This window comes from Anticarsia gemmatalis, chromosome 14, assembly GCF_050436995.1.
Source record: "Anticarsia gemmatalis isolate Benzon Research Colony breed Stoneville strain chromosome 14, ilAntGemm2 primary, whole genome shotgun sequence".
Classification (NCBI taxonomy): domain Eukaryota; kingdom Metazoa; phylum Arthropoda; class Insecta; order Lepidoptera; family Erebidae; genus Anticarsia; species Anticarsia gemmatalis.
Window position 1 is genome coordinate 2,683,695 of NC_134758.1, and position 18,822 is coordinate 2,702,516.

General features: G+C 33.8%; 1 protein-coding gene across 1 annotated transcript in view; it reads left to right on the plus strand.

The window, feature by feature from the left end:
• Positions 1–18,329, plus strand: part of LOC142978470 (prolactin-releasing peptide receptor-like) — an 87,053-nt gene extending 68,724 nt beyond the window's left edge. Inside the window, exons 2-3 of the mRNA XM_076122936.1 lie at positions 11,760–13,214; positions 17,166–18,329. Coding sequence (XP_075979051.1) covers positions 11,812–13,212 — 1,401 coding nt within the window. The 5' untranslated portion in view covers positions 11,760–11,811 and the 3' untranslated portion in view covers positions 13,213–13,214; positions 17,166–18,329. The remainder of the gene's footprint in view (positions 1–11,759; positions 13,215–17,165) is intronic.
• The last annotated feature ends 493 nt before the right edge of the window (positions 18,330–18,822 follow it).

Here is an 18,822-nt window from a genome sequence, read left to right on the forward strand (position 1 = left end):
GTGTTTCGTGTGTGAGGCAATTGGCGATTTATCGAGAGGATATATGAAATAACTGATAAGAGACCCTGGAAAAAAAATTCAAGTAAATTTTATTTGTCAAACTGCAACGGAAGATTTGACGCTATCGTTACGCCAAGAGTGTGTTGCAAATGAAATGAATTTCTACGTAAGGTATTATAGGTGTTATTTCTAACGTAATACAAGCCAACTTTATTACTATTCAGGAAAATCAAATAATCTACAGCTTCATTAAAAATGTTTATGTAAACATTTGTACAATATTTTTGCTTTATGGCTGTTAATTGGAGTGCAAAACTAAAATGATACAGCTAATTATCCGCGGGCTATGAATATGAATTATGAATGTCATCCAATTAATTAGTAATTATTTATTTATAGCATATATGCCGTATTTGCCAACGCTATTGCGTACAAATGTAGCACGGAAATTCGCACTATCATATCTACTAATACATCAAAGCCATAAGAGAAATTATTTTTTGCTTACAAATATATCAGAGCTAAATAGGAATAAGTAAGTTTTTGTTTGCTAGTTATGCCAAAACGAATACCATTGAACAAAACACAAGTCTTTCCCGTGCCGAAAAACAGTTTTGAAAAGTCCAATACTGATACAATAATAATTAACACGTAAGTCAATAATAAGTACATTTGTAGCCAAAGGAACTTTCGACCACTATCTAAAATCAATTAGTTATTGAAAAATGCCGTGAAAAATCTGAATAGTAAATAATAGTTTTTTGTTGCCTTCTTTGGCCACCTTTTGCAAAATTTACTTGCGCAGTTGTCACTTAAGCTACGATTTAATATCATTCCCTTTAACTCAGTCTTTTCCTATTTCATTCTTAACTTGTCCAGCCTGTACACTTAATAATCACTTCCCTAGTCCTTTAAGATTACTTAGTATAATCACTCTTTTGTAGTACAAATTACTCTTATAAACGGAGTAAAATGTAAATAAAACCCTTTACCTAATTGAATTTAAATGACTCCTTTAGGTCACTGTTAAGTACTTTACAACGTACTAAATACTAGGTATTTACGTTCTAAGTAGGTTAATTGAAAAACAGGTATAAAGTTCAGAAAGGGTTTTGTATTATCTTAGGTAGATAAATAGGATAGTGAATGAGTAAAAAAGTGATAGTAACCTAAAGGTAAGGTTATATATCATCGTAAAATATTATGATACGCTAATATATTATGCTCTTAAGCTTTTTTTGCTTGCGGCAAGCAAAGTCCTCAACCGGTATTTGGCTAGCATGGTTGACTTATCCCTCCGATATAAGGGAGAAGACCCTTGCAGTCATCCGTCAGTCCGCCACAAGGCCTGCAAGGAGATTTGTACTTTAAAAAAACATAAATCACTCTTGATTTTACCTACTCTTTTCATATAAGCTACTTTATTCGGTTTTTCTATGCATATAATAATTAAAAATAAATTAAGTTACTCAGCTGTCTTACATATCACACAAATATTATACTTTGTACGTTGAATTAGAAGTATCGTTATTGTTATTATCGTCTATACCTAGATTTATTGTTTTAACATTAACAAATTCAGTTTTATCTGTAATTCTAACGGCTCTTCTTTTTAAAGACTACGAAGAGAAAAATGTATCTATTACTTATATTTTAATGTTAAAGTAGTAGATCGATCCTTAATGACGCACACTTCAATCTCAAAATAGCAACTCAAACACCACAACACAATATAATTATCGTCCTATCTTCAAAAGCATTATTTATATCTTATTGACTTCCGTCCAATTTTTCCGCTCGGTTAGTTGCACAGTGTCGAGCGGTATTATCTCGTACAAATAGAGGCTTCGAAGGCTTTCGATTGTACCCTATCAGCGGTTATCGTAAGCCAATCGGCGGCTATTAGCCCGACAAATAAGATACCACTAATGGCGTGACAGTTTTGTATTGCTGTTGCGTTACTCACTGTTTTCGGAGATTAAATGTTGTGAAATGTGGTGTAAAGGTTTTGGAGTGATGGTTACGAATTATATCGTTTATTTAGTTAATACTATCATGGGTTAGGGATGGATAAAAGGATTGGGCTGTCTGCTGATAATGAGGAGTGGAAGAGGATATTGTGCTGTTTTCACTTAGTGTAAAATAAAGCAGAAGCGGTGGTGAGATTTTTATAACGACGTTTTTTTGTTATTTTATATGTAGTTACTAACTTTAAAGGAAAAATATACGCTGGACTTAGATGCCAAATATGCAAAAATATGCGTTTTTTGCATCGGAGTTTTTTTTGCTGTGTCGTGTAAAACTCCATGAGCTTTAGGACTCGAACTATCAAAGCAAGAATGCCGAAATTTTACATTTACAATTGTAGGCGCAGATCTACAGCTACGAACATGTTTCGTAAGATCATATTTCAAAAAACGTAGGTGTACTAATTTACCTCTCTTCCGGTACGAGCCTAAATTCTTTTCGCAGCACCCAATTTATTCAGTCAAATAAAAGAATAGCTACAATAAGATTGTCTCAAGTAAGTCAAAAGCAACGCGAGCACATGTGGGCGAAAGATCCCATCAATTTGATCAAGTCTCGCGTCACAAAGTACGAATATAAAAACGAACAACCAATATGTTTTTTTACGAACGGTGTCTTGTTTCAGTCACTGTGTAAAAGCTTAGTCTCAGTGGAAGCTGAACAAAGATGTACTGAGCTAAGTGAAATTACGTTGCAACTTTTGCAGTTAGCACGTGAACTCGTATACTACATATATCCTTACTAATTTTATAATTATTCGTGCTTGAGCTTTAGGTTCACGGGGTATCAAACGTTCAAGTCACAAACAAGATAAAGAGTAATCAAGCCGCCATCCATTTTTCACTAGAACTAGTCTCACTGTTTAAGATCCTATCTTTCAGTACGTAAGCATCCTTACGTAGTAAATATGAACTACGCTGCCCATATAGCTATTTAAAACAAAATGGTGTCAATCTAAAAAACGAGTATTAGTAAGGCTCGCAGATACCACAAACAGCACACAAGCTACGCCACTAGTAGGTTTCATCCGCTCAGTGGTACAAAATATGGAATTTGGATACATACTAAAATAGAGCTGTTTGAAATACCTATATTATATCTTTCATAGCATATTACAAAACATGCATTGGTGCACGGTTCTATTGCATTGTAGTCCATATTCTTCCTCCGTATGTAGTAATCTCATCATTAACTGGCCTGTGTCCATCTATTGCAGATGATTCAGATGGCATCAGAAAGAGGAATATTTGTAATGAGGGAACATCTACATTCAAACTTAAAAAGCCTATGCGGGAGTGACAACCGCGACCGCATTTTCGACATAATATCTCTCCATAATATTATTATAGGTATTCTACGTCCATTTAGTAGATATTGTATTATAATCGACCTCTGATCGGGCTTAATTTAATAGCACAATTACCTGTCTTGTTGTTAGAGCATTATCGCATTAGGTAAGAGGATTATCGCTTTTGATAATTGCTCCCTATGATACGCAGTAATGACGGTAGCTTCGTACTGATAACTAGCCTTTACTGGTAGACTTTGTTTACTGATGGAGGGAATGAAACGAAAAGTCATAAAATAAGAATGCAAAACTTACATTATTTGATATAAGAAAAACAAAATACTGATTTCCGATTGTTATAGATCTAGTATAAAAAAAAATTGAAGACTTGAAATGTTTTTTGTGATTTAATTCTTTAGAAAACGACATTGGTAAGATTATTTTACGAATCGAACGATACCACAAATCAATTACAAGTGACTCCTGCTGACCAAAGGCTCAGTTTATTGGTATAGTTCAAAATAATGCGTAAGAACATACATTTTTACGATAACTAGATTGGTTTCCAGAGAATAAGACTACATCATTATCCTAAATGTAAGATAATTCCTGGAAAATTATAGAGGCCTTAAAAGCAAACAAAGAATTCTTTACCCATCATAAATAATACTTATATCAAAAATCATATACCCTAGTCTAATATTTGTCTTAGACCACAAAGTAAATTCAGGTAAGTAATAAAAGTATCAATCCCTTATGAAATGTTCAGAGATAAAATAACAGTACCGAACGAAAAGCAGCTCAAGAAACTGTAAGACCTATAGCGACTCTTGTAGCTGACTGTACAATTCTCTAGGGTTACTACCTGTGTCTGCACAGAAAGGACGGATTTAAATCCGAATCCTTGCATCCTTGGGGATAGTGCTGCACTTAGATCCAGTTCTCGAGGTTCTTAGGTCAATGACGGGTAGAAACAAAATGTTCTGTTCTTTTCTTCGCAGCTTTTTAAGCATATTTTATATTTTAGAAGTACGATCGGTTGACTATAGTTACGTAGTCATAATATAGTTCTTGTATTCTTTGCCAGCGTGATGGACTCACAACTGGAGAGCGTCAAGACCTTACCCCTGCTTGTTTCGGGAAGGTGCCCAGCAGAGGGGCTATCATGACTTAAAAAAATGTTACTTTGTTGATGACAATCACGATTGTATTAATTGAAAATCAAACAAAAAGATTGCTAGAAGTTTGATATCTACTCAACATTTATAATGGTATATTCATATTTTTCAATAAACACTTCCTCTAACACTAAAACAAGTGAATAAGCAAATATAACGCAGAATAACTAATTTTTCGTGTCCAAATAGTCCGTAAATTCGTCGAATTGACGGCCCTGTTATTGTCTCAATGGAATAGCTATCGTGGGCGTTACTATACTAGGATCACTGCACATTGTCAATTACCTTTGTATATGTATCATCTTCCAGGATTTCATTGAACAGGAATAATTGGCAACTAATAATAGAACTGCATCGGATTACTAATTGTTGTGTGTGTTAACTACTGTATTTGAAGATTAAGGTGCTTATAACGATTGAGTAGATAATTTTAGTGGCAAAGGTCAAATGAAATTTGAATCAGATGGATATATTCTTAGCCATTGCTAAGCCAGAATAAACACTATACTTTTTTTTAACACTACAGTATACTCTCTTTGCATACGTGACTAATCAGTATTTTGCGATTTTTCTGTTTGATCCTCGTTCATGTGCAAGAATGCTTTTCTCTAAAGTATTTTCTCCGTTAGTATTATTCACAAACGTGACACTTTTTAAAAAGTTTCCGTATTGTACGACGTGGTCTTCATAAAAGGTTTTTGAAATTATTACTACCAGATATGAAGTCTAAACACAAATTAAAGGCACTGTTTTAATGTGCAAATATTTTTTAATAGCTTCTGTCCGTAACTTTGTTCACATGAACAGATTTTATTTGGTAAAAAGCATGTGTGTTTACCCAGGCACTCGGTAGCTTTTTTGTGAAGAGGTAACAAATCGCAACTGTGTATGTTTATTTCGATACACTCAGTAGACAATCCAGTCAGTAGCTCGATTCTCTACTATCGACTACCGACTACCGGCCTGTCATCGAGAAATATTGTATGAAAATATGATCAGCGCCTTTGACGGGCGTCGTAGGAAATATTTTGGCTTCTTAATGTCAAACTTTTGATACTCGACAGTGCCGACTGTAGAGTCATTCGGGGTAACTGTTCGCAGTGGGTAAGTGAGCGCAGGGCCTATATCTCTGATCGGGGTGAGGGGGCGGGGGTGACTGTTTTGGTCAATCATAGCTGCAAGCGCCGCGAACTAGTCCCGACATGTCAGTGCGCCGCACTACACTTTGTTGTTTATTTATTTGCAAAAAACTGTTTTAGGCCATTTGATTGTGTCTTTCTTATTGTTTGGAAAACATTCTGACACGCAAGATTGTAAAGCAACACCAGGAAAGTCATGTTTTTTTTATTAAATGGTTGTTGTTGTTGAAAATTTTAAGCGTGATATAAAGTTATATTCATTACTTTGGACTCAGCGGTTCTTATATTCAATTTTGGGGTCTGCGGGAAAGTGTGCGCGGGTAAGTGGGCGCACGCGCACACTCGCACGGATTCATAAAGATAATAATAAATTTATATAATTTTAGTACCAAATAAACTCTTATTTACTTATTTGTTTTAGTGTAGCGCCATGTTTCGAAATTATATTAGAAAAAACCTGAACTTGCGACTGTTACAACAAATCGCTAAAGCAAAAGCTCTAATTGAACAGGGTAAAAGTAAAGCAATTGGTATAAGCGAGTCATGTCTTCGCAAAAGACTTAAATTAAACGTAGCTGCATCTTCAATAGGTCGGTTTTAGCCAGAAACAGTACAAATTATTTAATTTGATTATTTATTTTTTTATATTTATACCTAGAATGTTCAAGTAGTTTTGTTGGTTTTGTGTTTGGATTTTCTGAAAAGGAGATGTTTGGTTCTGGTTAATTTTCATTAAATTTACTTCAAAGGCTAGATAATTTTGGTGAAATAATTAAATTAATATAATTAATTTCGGTCAAATTAACCAATGCGTTCACTTGCCCCAAGTGCGTCTATTTACCCCATAGCTGTGCGCACACTTACCCACAACACGGGTCAAGTGTTCGCATTCCGACTTTCAGTTGTTTTTGCCTGTTTGAATGAAAACTAATATACTTACAGATTTAGTTTGTCTTCCAAATTGTAGTCTAATAAATGTTTATTTTGATATGTTACTTTTATTTTACTGATTACACTGTTCTAATTCACAATGTGGTCCCAAAGGTGAAAGTGCGCACACTTGACCCGAATGACTCTACGGAAGCGCGCTACAGCTCTATACATTAGTTATGCAAATACATTAGCGTGAAACAATTCATAGGTAATCCTAATCCTGGAGTATCGTGTTGTACTGTACATTTGTTATAAAGCTAAACGTTCTAATGAAACATGAAGCATTGCTGGTATAAACGGATTCGAATAAATACGGCTTAAGGAGAGAAGTACAAAGGGTAAACACTTGTATGGATTAAGTGGAACGGATTAGTTAATCAACTAGTTTGGTAAGTTGGTGAGACTTTGATTGTTAAGTCGACGAAGTAACACGGTGCGATTACTGGTAATTTGTTTTGTATGAATGTATTTGCGTATGTGGCTTTAAAATTAAATATCCAATTACGTTAAAAGTTATAATTCTATCCTCTAAAACCTATAGCTTGTTTGTTAAATCATGCTGAAAAGAAATTAATCAAAGATACTGTACATGAAACAGAGAAACCTCACGATAATTTGTTGTACCTATATGTATTTTCAAGACACAAAAACTACTACTTTACTTAAAAAATGGCAAAAGGCAAATTATTTACTTTGATGAAATTAATTAAGAAATATTTAAGTATTGAATAAATCATATAACTAATTTATAACATTATGTGTATCGAATAAAACAATAGAAACTGCAACAAAATTTAAAAAATCTACTTTAACCCAAAAGCAGTGATAGCCGAGTGGTTTAAGTTGGCACCTCCCACGCAAGTGGTCGCAGGTTCGAATCCGAGGCAACACACCAATGACTTTTCGAAGTTATGTGTGTATTAGAAATAATTATCACTTGCTCTAACGGTGAAGGAAAACATCGTGAGGAAACCTTGCATGCCTAAAATTTGTTTAATACATTTATTGAGGGCATGCAAAGTCCCCAACCCGCACTTGGCCAGCGTGGTGGACTCAAGGCCTAACCCCTCCCCCTCGTTTGGGAGGAGACCCTTGCCCTACAGTGGGACATATATGGGTTATTAAAAAAAAAACCCATACGTAGTCCCTTTTGCACGAGAGGAAACAAAATGTAAAAATCAAAGCATGCCCAAATATTACTGTCATACCTGTGCTTTCCATTAGGTGATACAATGATTCTGTTAAAACAACATCCAACATCTCTTTGTGTCAAATGAAATTCCGTCGGCCAGAGCATGCGTGTGCTACTTTGTACTGTCAATCAAATCAGTCGCACTACGCCACTGCCGAGGTACTCATGAAATATTGTCATAAGCTCGAACCAGGGATTACTACGTGCAATCCCATTATATTACCTTAGTGGCGTAGTATTCTGTTTTATCAACTGTTTATTTATTTAACTGTGTTGTTGTTGTACAAAGTTAATCTAATGCTTTATTTAAAAAAAAAGAGTTGTGTGACGTATTTTTGTTTCAGAAAGAAATATATAAATATAAAGAAATAAATAAAATAAGCTATGGTACGAAAAAAGCAATTCAAAAATTGACCATTGCATTACTATAACCTAGTTTATATTATACAGAAATTACGTTACATTGCAAGTATAAAATTGAATGTTTCTAAAACTTGAAGTAGACCGCATATTATTTATCACTAGCTGACCCGCGCAACTTCGCTTGCGTCACATAAAGGAGAATGCGTCATAATTTTCCCCGTTTTTGTAACATTTCTCGTTGCTACTCCGCTCCCATTCGTCGTAGCGTGATGATATATAGCCTATAGCCTTCCTCGATAAATAGGCTATCTAATTCTGAAAGAATTTTTCAAATCGGACCAGTAGTTCCTGAAATTAGCGCGTTCAAACAAACAAACAAACAAACAAACTCTTCAGCTTTATAATATTAGTATAGATAAAACTGAAAAATACATTTTGTGTTTCTTCAAAAATTTCCTTCAATTCATAATTTAACGAATTCAAGTACTCAAATAGCAACAATAACAATTTTAAGCAAATGCCTCTCATAAAACTAAACGTGGCGAATGATACATAATAGTACGTCAAAGTCATTGATACCTTTCAACGTAATTACTAGTTAGTTCGTGTTTTACTCCCATCAAACACTTATTTACGTGAAAACCCATAAATGTTGACTTTACTATTAATTTGTGGGAACACCTAATAGAAACGACAGACTCGTAAAATACTAGAATTTAAGACGTAGGCTTTTAATACAATTGGTTTAGTAATTAAGTTTCGTATTGCGTACTATATCTTTGGCTGTGTAAAAAATATACACATTTTACGATCGATAACGTTTAGCCGAAATAAGAAGCAATGAGTGAACCTACATTGCTATTCAACTCTGTGTTCCTATCGCCAATATTTTACCCATTTGCACATTACCCGGGAATAGAATCCGAGTCCATCTATAGCCACATACTCTAACAGTAACCGGATACACAACCTCTCAGAACGCAGAAGTATTAATTATTATTAATTAAAATGTAGAACATAATTTATAAAATCATTTTATCTTGCATTGCGGGCGAGAAACGTTTTCTACGACCTACTCTTTTTTTATAGCGCGTTTCTTTTGCCACAATGTTGATTTAAAAGCTGAAACAGATTAATTTACTCAAGCGTCTCCCCTCCTTCATTACGGGAGGAGACCCTTGCCCAGCAGTGGGACATTATAACAGATTAATTAATTAACAAATTTCTAATTGTAGTAAATAAATTCTAAATTCGGTAACAATATCCCAATCCTTCACAATATCTAGTTACAACGTATTTGTCCTTGTAAAGGATGAACTCAATTGAACAGCCAACAGCCAGGGATTGAGTGTCGCTGTTCATTTGCGACGTCATTAATTCCCTTTTAACGACTGTGAATGTTTCGCGTTCTGATTACGATTTTAGGTGATACAAATTGTGGTGCAAGTTGTAAGATTATGACCGATTTATTATATTTTACTGTAAAATAAAAATGATTTCCAAGGAGGTCAATTTTACAAGTACGTTTTTGAAAGTATAATGTAATATAAAGTGTAGTAGATTTGGTCAAACATTTTATTGAAATATCTCCTTAACTTATACTACCTTATTGGGCGTAGTTTCTAGGATTAAATTAGTTTAATTACCTTTGTGTAGAAATTACTGACAAAAAAATATAGACACTAAGGGATGTTGAATAGTTGCCGTACCATTTTTGTTCATACATAAAAAAAAGTTCTATAGCGCTTATGTATTGGATTAAAACTCGAATCTACGCCCTTATAAACTCCTTAGCTTATAATTGGAAACTAAACTAATCTGAAACTTTTACTGTTCAACCGTTGAATTGCAACAACCGGAACCGTAAAAGTAGTCACGTTTTTTCTGGATAACTACATTTGTAGTTAACTTCTGCCTTTCCAGTTACTAACACTTAAGGGTGACATACTGGTACCCTTTCTTAGCAATTGTTATTGGCATCAAAAAGGCTTGTTACCACAAATTAAGTTAATATTACTTATAATAAGTTTCCAAGTATAGCATACGTTCACTTCAGTGAAATATCAACGAACAATAAATTTATTTGAAACAATTTTCGGACGCTTTCTCTTTGTGCGCATTTAGTATTTCATAGAAATACCACTAATATACACCAGGTACTATTCAAAGTGTATATCATAATTATATACTGATATATACATACCTATGAATAATTGCTATAAATAGATATGTACTGTGTTATAGTATTGGTAAACCTACGCGTTAAAATTGAAATAGAAATTAAATAGCTGTTTTTTCCTTGTTCGACGACTTCATTTGTGAAAAACCTTTTACGCTTTTGGTAAGATTAAATACATTTTACGTCAAAACGGAAAAAGATATTCGTGAAATATCACCTAAATAAAAAAAATACCTTAAAGTTAAACTATTACCTAACTAAATTTCAATCTAATTATATTTTCGTATTAAAATCTGGCAGCTAGCAAATATTTGCCAAGTTTTTCTTCTTATAACTTGCCCCCTATATACCACCTTCAAAAGACACAAAACAGCTTTAAAACTAGCTTTATTCCAAAATTCCCTGTACACCATGAACAGACCACATAAACTCGGTTTTAAGCAATTCCCATTTAATTTCTACTTGTTCTTAATTGCAACTTTAATGCAAATAAAGTCAAAAACTCGAGGAATGTTCTCGAAATCGTTTCGACGCGAGTGTCGACCGGAGAACGGATTCCGAGTTCGGAAATTGTGAAGTTCGAGCCTCGGTTAATAGACTTCCAGAATTGGTGCGAAGTACTTACAAACTCCTGAGTGTTAATTTTGGCTTGATGTTTTCGCCTTTAATATTGATGCTGCTTTTTACAAACGTTAATTACTATAACTTTTGACATGAGTGTAATTATAAACAAGTTCTAATTTTATTACGAACTTTATGAGTTTTATTAAAGTCACTTTGTTTTTTTAATGACATGTATTGTTTAACAACTAACTTTCTAATAAAGTTAAAGATAACTTATACAAAATTGATTTACGCCCGGTCTTCAGACTTGCATTTGCTTTCAGCTATCTTGAAAACAAAATGTCATTCAAGTTTTTTACATTAGCAAGTATTATGTTCACGTTTATTATATAAAACCGCAAGTGACACTCAATTATGTAAAAAAATAAGCCTACGAAGAATGCTCACGATGACAAACACTTTCTCCAACAAGAATATGTCTGCCAAAATGTGACAGTCATGCATAATAATATTATTCACGACGTCCAAGATTGATGAAGGATAGAATCCGACCCGAAACTTACAAATTGAATTTAATTCAGCCACGATTTTTGTAGCCTATCCACATGGTGCCAGAATATGACGTCATATATAGCCCATGCGCGATAATGTTTCGGGTTTAATAGCGATCGTTTCCGTTCCCATGGTAACCGGTCAAGTACTCTCTTAGAAAACCATCCGCCAAAGAAAATTACTCTTTATATTAATGAACGCAAGTGCGAATCACAGGAGTCGTCCGGTATAAACGTGGGATACTCTCACGTAAATATTTTTAGCCTTTCTACAAAATTCCGGTGTTTCATTTCAATCATTATAACGTAGAGTGTTATTTAAAAATACTTTGTATTGTTCGCAGATGGACTGGGAAACTTCGGAGGTTTTTAAAACGAAGATAGTTTGGAGTTAACATGCAGTCTGTATACAACGCCAGCATTGACGAGCTGGCGTCGGCGGTAGCTGGCCGATATGCCCCCGCCGCGATGTCACTCAACGGAACCACCTACATAGGTGGAGGAGTCCTCATCCTCACAAAAACCCTCACAGGAGAATCAGTGGAAGTAATAGATGAGCCCAAAGCGAACAAAACAACAGATATCATCGACGTAAAAGTAGTACAAGTTGCTTTCTGCATTTTATACACAGTCATCTTCGTGCTCGGAGTCTTCGGCAACGTCCTAGTGTGCTATGTCGTCTTTCGCAACAGAGCTATGCAAACTGTCACCAATCTATTTATTACGAACCTGGCCCTGTCTGACATACTGCTATGTATATTCGCGGTGCCTTTAACGCCTATGTACACTTTCCTAGGAAGATGGGTGTTCGGCAGACTCCTCTGTCATCTGATGCCATACGCACAAGGCACTAGCGTTTACATATCCACATTAACTCTAACATCAATAGCGATAGACCGGTTCTTCGTTATCATATATCCGTTTCATCCGCGGATGAAATTAAACACCTGTATACTCATCATAATATTTATATGGGTATTTTCATTAGTCGTCACTTGTCCCTACGGCCTTTTCATGGGAATACAGACGACGAACAACAGAACATATTACTGCGAAGAAAGTTGGCCTTCAGACAAATCTAGGAAAATATTCGGAGTTTTCACAACAGTATTACAATTTCTTATACCATTTTTAATTATAGCAGTATGTTATACATGCGTTAGTATAAGATTAAACGACCGAGCGAGGTCGAAACCAGGTGCTAAGAATACCAGGAGAGAAGAAGCAGACAGAGATAGAAAAAGACGTACAAATAGAATGCTCATATCGATGGTGGCGATATTTGGAATATCATGGCTGCCTCTAAACCTAATAAATATCTTCAACGATTTCTACGCGCAGATGACAGAGTGGAACTATTACTTTGTGTCATTCTTCTTGGCGCACTCGATGGCGATGGCGTCGACTTGTTACAATCCATTCTTGTACGCGTGGCTGAACGAGAACTTTCGGAAGGAATTCAAACAAGTGCTTCCGTTTTTCGAGTCGACCGGCGGGGTTCGGAACAGCTACCATTCTGGCCGCATGCCAACTCATAAATCAGATAAGATATGCAATGGTAATGATACTATTCAGGAAACTTTGCTACCGTCGTCTTTCAATAGAGGGCCTTCGATAAAGCAAAAGATTTTCGACGCGAGTGTTAAGAAAGATAACGGCGTTGAAGTCGAGAACATTGTGCTTGAAGATAAGGCAATATCCGCTACTTTTCACACGAAAAGTGAGAACGTGAATTTGCAGTTAATAGATGAAGAATCGCAGCTCAGTGAGCCGAAGGAGACGAAATCTCCTATATAATTGTAAGTATTATATTTTTAACATTCACTTATTATTTTAAATTTTTAACGATATTATTTTTAGTGGAACTCGATGCGGTTACTAATATTAATGAAAATAACTTTTAGATAGGCCAGTCATATTTGATTTTCAGCGATTTGGGCAGATAGTATTAGTAATATATCAGGCGTGTTTTAACAATGCCACAAAATGAATATTTGTTGTAAAGTTTTGTATTTGTTTTGAACAAGCTACACAGTCGATACAATAGTTTCCAAACATAAATTCATATCCAAAACTTCATCAAGAGTGTACCCAATATTGAGCCAACACAATACATCATTTATTGCTTCAAACTAAATAAATACAATATCTATTATTTACGAAGACACGTCACGAACAGAAAATGCTCATAGCATTTATATAACAAAACGCTTCCTTGACAATCTTAATATTAAATAAGTTTGTACAATTTGTGGCACAAGGAATATCGCCGACATGTTTGAAAAGATGTCTGTCTGAATAATTTTTGTACGTAATTTAAAATGATGTGTAATTGGAAAATCATTATTAATAAGGTAAGGTTACGACGTTTTTGTTGACAATGTTTGATTGGTAATCTTTGCAAAAAACTAAAAAAAACATGGTACATATAGCATATTAAAATATATTATTATATTGCCAATTTGCCGCATTAATACATTATGAACTGTAATGCTGTACATGTAAACGGTTTTTACAGGGAAGCTTGCCGATGATATAAAGCGGCACCATGCACATAGGTAGCCGTACATTGTCAAGTTGCTAGACATATATAGTCGACAACTGGGTACGGAGGCACGCACGATATAATTCTACTAATATTATAAATGCGCAAGTTTTTGAAAAAGTATGCATATCCATATCCGTTTGTTACTCTTCCGTTTCTTATAAATGGTATATAGGTAGCTGAAGACCCAGAATAACTCATAGGCTATTTAGCAAGCTGAATACAAGGCTCTACAACATTTTTGAACTATAGCACTATCTCGATAACAGATAAACTTCTTCGAGTAAAACCAGTCGTATTCAATTTCAACATTTTTGTCCACTCACTAAAGATTTTCCTTTACCTTTTATTTGCGTAATTGACAAAGTTTTCCGTTAGCATTTGCAAAGTTTCATTAACACCAATTAGCGTTTCGTTCAAAGGTATAAGTTTTGACATAAAATGACTAGGTTTTGTAGTTGGTATTGAACTTTATGTTTGTTACGTTTAACTTGAATGTTTGATAGTAAATACTTATCTTATGAAATGCTAAGGTTAAATTTCGATATTTTAGACATAACATGTGTCTGTACAGTTTATTGATTTCAAACTTCTGAAATAATGTAATCGTAATAGTACTTTATCCCAGCTGAAAAAAATTATAGGTACGTACCCCAGATTTTGTGATTGGCAACCGTATAAACTCTTTTAAATATTATTTCTTACATACCACTGCCTGCGGTTCGATTTTATAATTGATTCCATTTCCGTTGAAATTTTGATCCCATTGATCCCATACAAACCTAGTCACGACAGATACAAAATATGTTAAAATTAAACTACGTTATCCAATTTACTTTAATATTCATTTTTATTTATATAGATCAAATAGTTAATTAATATAATCGGTGTATCGCTATACATACAATTAAATAATAAAATAGGATTGTATATCACTTACACGAGTTGCATATCGTTTATAATACAGTAATTATTTATAAAATTGTGTAACAATTACTAACGAAATAATATAAAATTAAACCACGAAACCACACAACACTTATTGAACGATAAATATAAAATCAAATACGTGTCACTGTGATCACAAAACATTGTTATAAATTGTAGAAACTCACATTATAAATTCAATTAAGGCTAAACAATATAATAGGCTACATGAAGCTAATTAGAATTTGAATTAACCACGAATGTGTGATTAGCTATTTCAATGATTTATCATATCAATGAATATTGTTTAATATTAATTAGAAAGGTGTTAGAGTTTGGGGACATCTGCGGGTAGGATCAGGAAACTAATTGTTATAGGTCGAATCAGTGTATCAGAGAACTGTGGTTTTAAAGTTTACAAAATTTGCTTAAGCTAACACCTTTTTTGAGTGTGTGTGAGTGAATAGTAGTAAATTTTCTCACGGGTATAACAAGTATGAGTTAGAAAATACTGATAATTCCAATGATTAGATGGACATAAGTAGTTTGTACTACTGTGTAAACTGTAATAAATACTTGTACTTTTACTGAAAATCGAATGCTCATAACTTAAACTTACTCTTAATAAATTGTCATTCGAGAATCCAAATGAAAATCAAATCAAATAATAAAGCCTATTTAGACACACATATGTTCGCAAACAAACAAGTATCCTAATTAAACCAACGACTTCAAATACCTAAGAAATATTCAAAACAAGTTATGATCTAAATAGAACTATTGTTTAAACAAATTGATTTCTAACTTTCAACAACATGAATTGTTTTTGTTTTCGCCCTAATGAAGTGGATTTGAATTGTTTTACTTGTTTGTTGTGAAGGGTATAATTTGGGGTTAATTTCATTATAGTAGGGCAAATAGGTCGTTGGCTAATGTAAATAAAACTACCATTTTGATAAATACGGGTACTAGTTTTAGAAATTATTTTAGGTCTACTTTTTCTATTGAAAGTATTTTATTAGTGTTCATTTGGAAGATAAATCAATATAAAATCTATTAAATTTGAGATTCAATGAAGTTTGATGATGATGATGATGGAAATAGTTCATATAGCTAGTTTTGCAAGTAAAAGATATGAATCAGTTAACTTAACAAGTGGAATACGGACAGGTTTATTCACACATTTTCTTTTATCCATCAGTTACTGCTCCGTGTATCGTGGACTCGGTCTTTAAAAAAATAAAATGTGTGTTCTACTTTGTAAATGCAGCTTATGAAAAAAATTAAGTACAGTTATTCAAATACAAATATCAGTATAATTACTATTCACAATTAATTGTTAATTAGTGGTCAATTTGTAAAATCATTCGCACAAATTACTTTCACTTTGATAAACATAGAGTTATAAAATTGGGAACAAAATTAAAACTAATTTTACAACATTTATAGTTGGGCAAAGCTCACGGTTAGGGGTCGTTGACCGACCCGTATTTATTCATTCTTTAGTGATTACGTTCAGTTAGTAATGTTGACGTTGTAGACATCCTTTTGACAGACAATACGGGTCCTAGGAAACTAATTTGTATAGTATAGTAAATAAACCGTATCGAGTTCTACTAGACTTCTAGATTTTCACTCTAAATAGTTTTAAAAGACCTTAATCGCAAGTGTAAAAGTCTTCTTCTTCTTATCGTATGGTTAGTGATCAACCTAGTGTCAAAGTTGTTCAAGCCGCCCGAAGGCTTTTGACATGGCTTAACGACTGTTATCTTTATCGACAACAACCGGGACTGACTTTTTACGTGCCCTCCGAAGCACGGAGACGCCCAGTTCAAATACCACTATGCGGTCACCCATCTATGGAATGACCGCGCCAACGGTTGCTTCACCCACAGATCGTTTACCGACTGGTGAGCGCAACTGGCTGTGGGCGCCTCAGTGTAAAAGTATATTACTATCTTACTTGGGAAGAACGTCATCCTAGAATGTGAGTCCTCTGAAGAAGTGCGGATTGAAGATTTCTCACACCTTCATGAACTCTTATTCATGCAAGGTTTCATGATGATATTTTTCATCAAAGTTAGGACTGTTAGTGATGATTATTTGGAATACACATATTACTTAGGCAAGTAAATGTCGTGGTGCATGGGTTTGAACCCTCGAGGCCTTACCCACTCGTGTTTTAAGCGATAATAACAGCTAGGTAACTGGGTAAGCAATAAGCAAAAGAATTAAATGTATTATATGTATTTTTAATATCTATTTTCTTTTGTTTCAGACAACGTCTTCGTGACAACGACTTAAGCAAGAAAAGTGTAAATTATTGAAAAAAAAAAACATTAATTGTTTTTATATTTTTAATAAACAAAATACTTAGGATTTAAATTGCTTTGCTTACTGTGATCAATGTGTTACTTAACGCTGTTTAATGTTACGTCAACTAAAGTTAAAGTAATGTATATACATTTGTAAACTATATCTCATAAACTAGATGTAATATTGTAAACTAGTCAGTAATACCTAAAGCGAGTATCCAAAATGGCCTACTTTTTTTCTATTGACAGTAAAACTGTTAAAATTATGTAAATAAGTGATTTTGAAGCATTCTGATTGGTGTTTCTTTGGTAAAACTGTTGAGCCCGGTTTCAAACATCACATTTTTATTATTTTTGCTGTACTAATTCCGTTGCTTATATAAAACTATCACGTAATTTTTATTCTCCTTCTTGATTTCAGGAGAGACCCATGCCCAGCAGTGGGACAAAAATAGATGGAATAGTTACTTTGTATTATGTCACATATTCAATTGTAACATAAAATATTCTTTTTTTTTAAAATAGGATCAGAATTATTACTTCTTACGAAGCTTGTAAATATATAGCTACTGTTTTTGATTAAAAGGACAAAGAAAATGTTTGAAATCAGTATAATTAACGATAAAAAACTAAATGCTTTCGAATGTATTTGATACAGTCAATGCATCTACGAACACTAACATAATATGTAAATATAATAAATACCTAGTAACTTATAAGTGTAATCTAAGTATTTTAAATAACGCTTCTTTAAAAAGCACGGGTGCCGTGTTATTACGTACTAAAACGAGTCAAGTTATATCGTTTGAAAAGGATAACGCTATACAGATTTCATAGTTCTATCTCTTTCTCACGGTAGAAGTTGAATCACTCTAGCGTTTAAAGCTATGGCGTCTTTGAGCAACGGAATTACAAAAAGCTATTAATTTTCAATGTGGATGTTTGAAACTATGAGTTTGTCGGGGAACACAAATCAAATGTAATAATAAATAAATACTTATGTACAAAATAGTAGTAATTGTAAATATTAATACGTTTCCGCTTGTAGTGATATAATATCAATGTTTTAGTACTTAGCATACATGTTCACTGTTACATTTGTGGAGAAATAAATGAGGATTGGTTGTTTTGTATTATGCCGTTTCATTACACGTGGTGCCTTAATAAATCTACAATAATGTTGTAGATCGGTGTATTCTCATTGTACAGGAATAGAGATTGTGGTAAAATACATTTTATAAGATAATCAAAATATAAACCGATTCAACGTTATTTTCCGTAGCAACGGTTTGTTGCCATTCTACTTCAGTCTGTAATATTTAACGCTACCTTGCAGCTTTGCAAGGTTGCCTTGAAGATCCTAAAACACGACAGTCATGACCGTCTAAAAAAATATTTATATATTATTGGACAATGGACAATATTAAACTACTGTGACAAAAATGCTGAGAAATGCTGATTTCCTAAGAAATAATACGTAAAAATCAAACTAATCCGTGCCCGTGGCGTATATTTAAAAGGGTATTTAAATTTAAAAATATAGTTACTCGCCTAGCGATAAGATTATAGAAAATTACCTTGACGGGTCACTTTTTCCTTCACAAAATATGTACTTTGTGA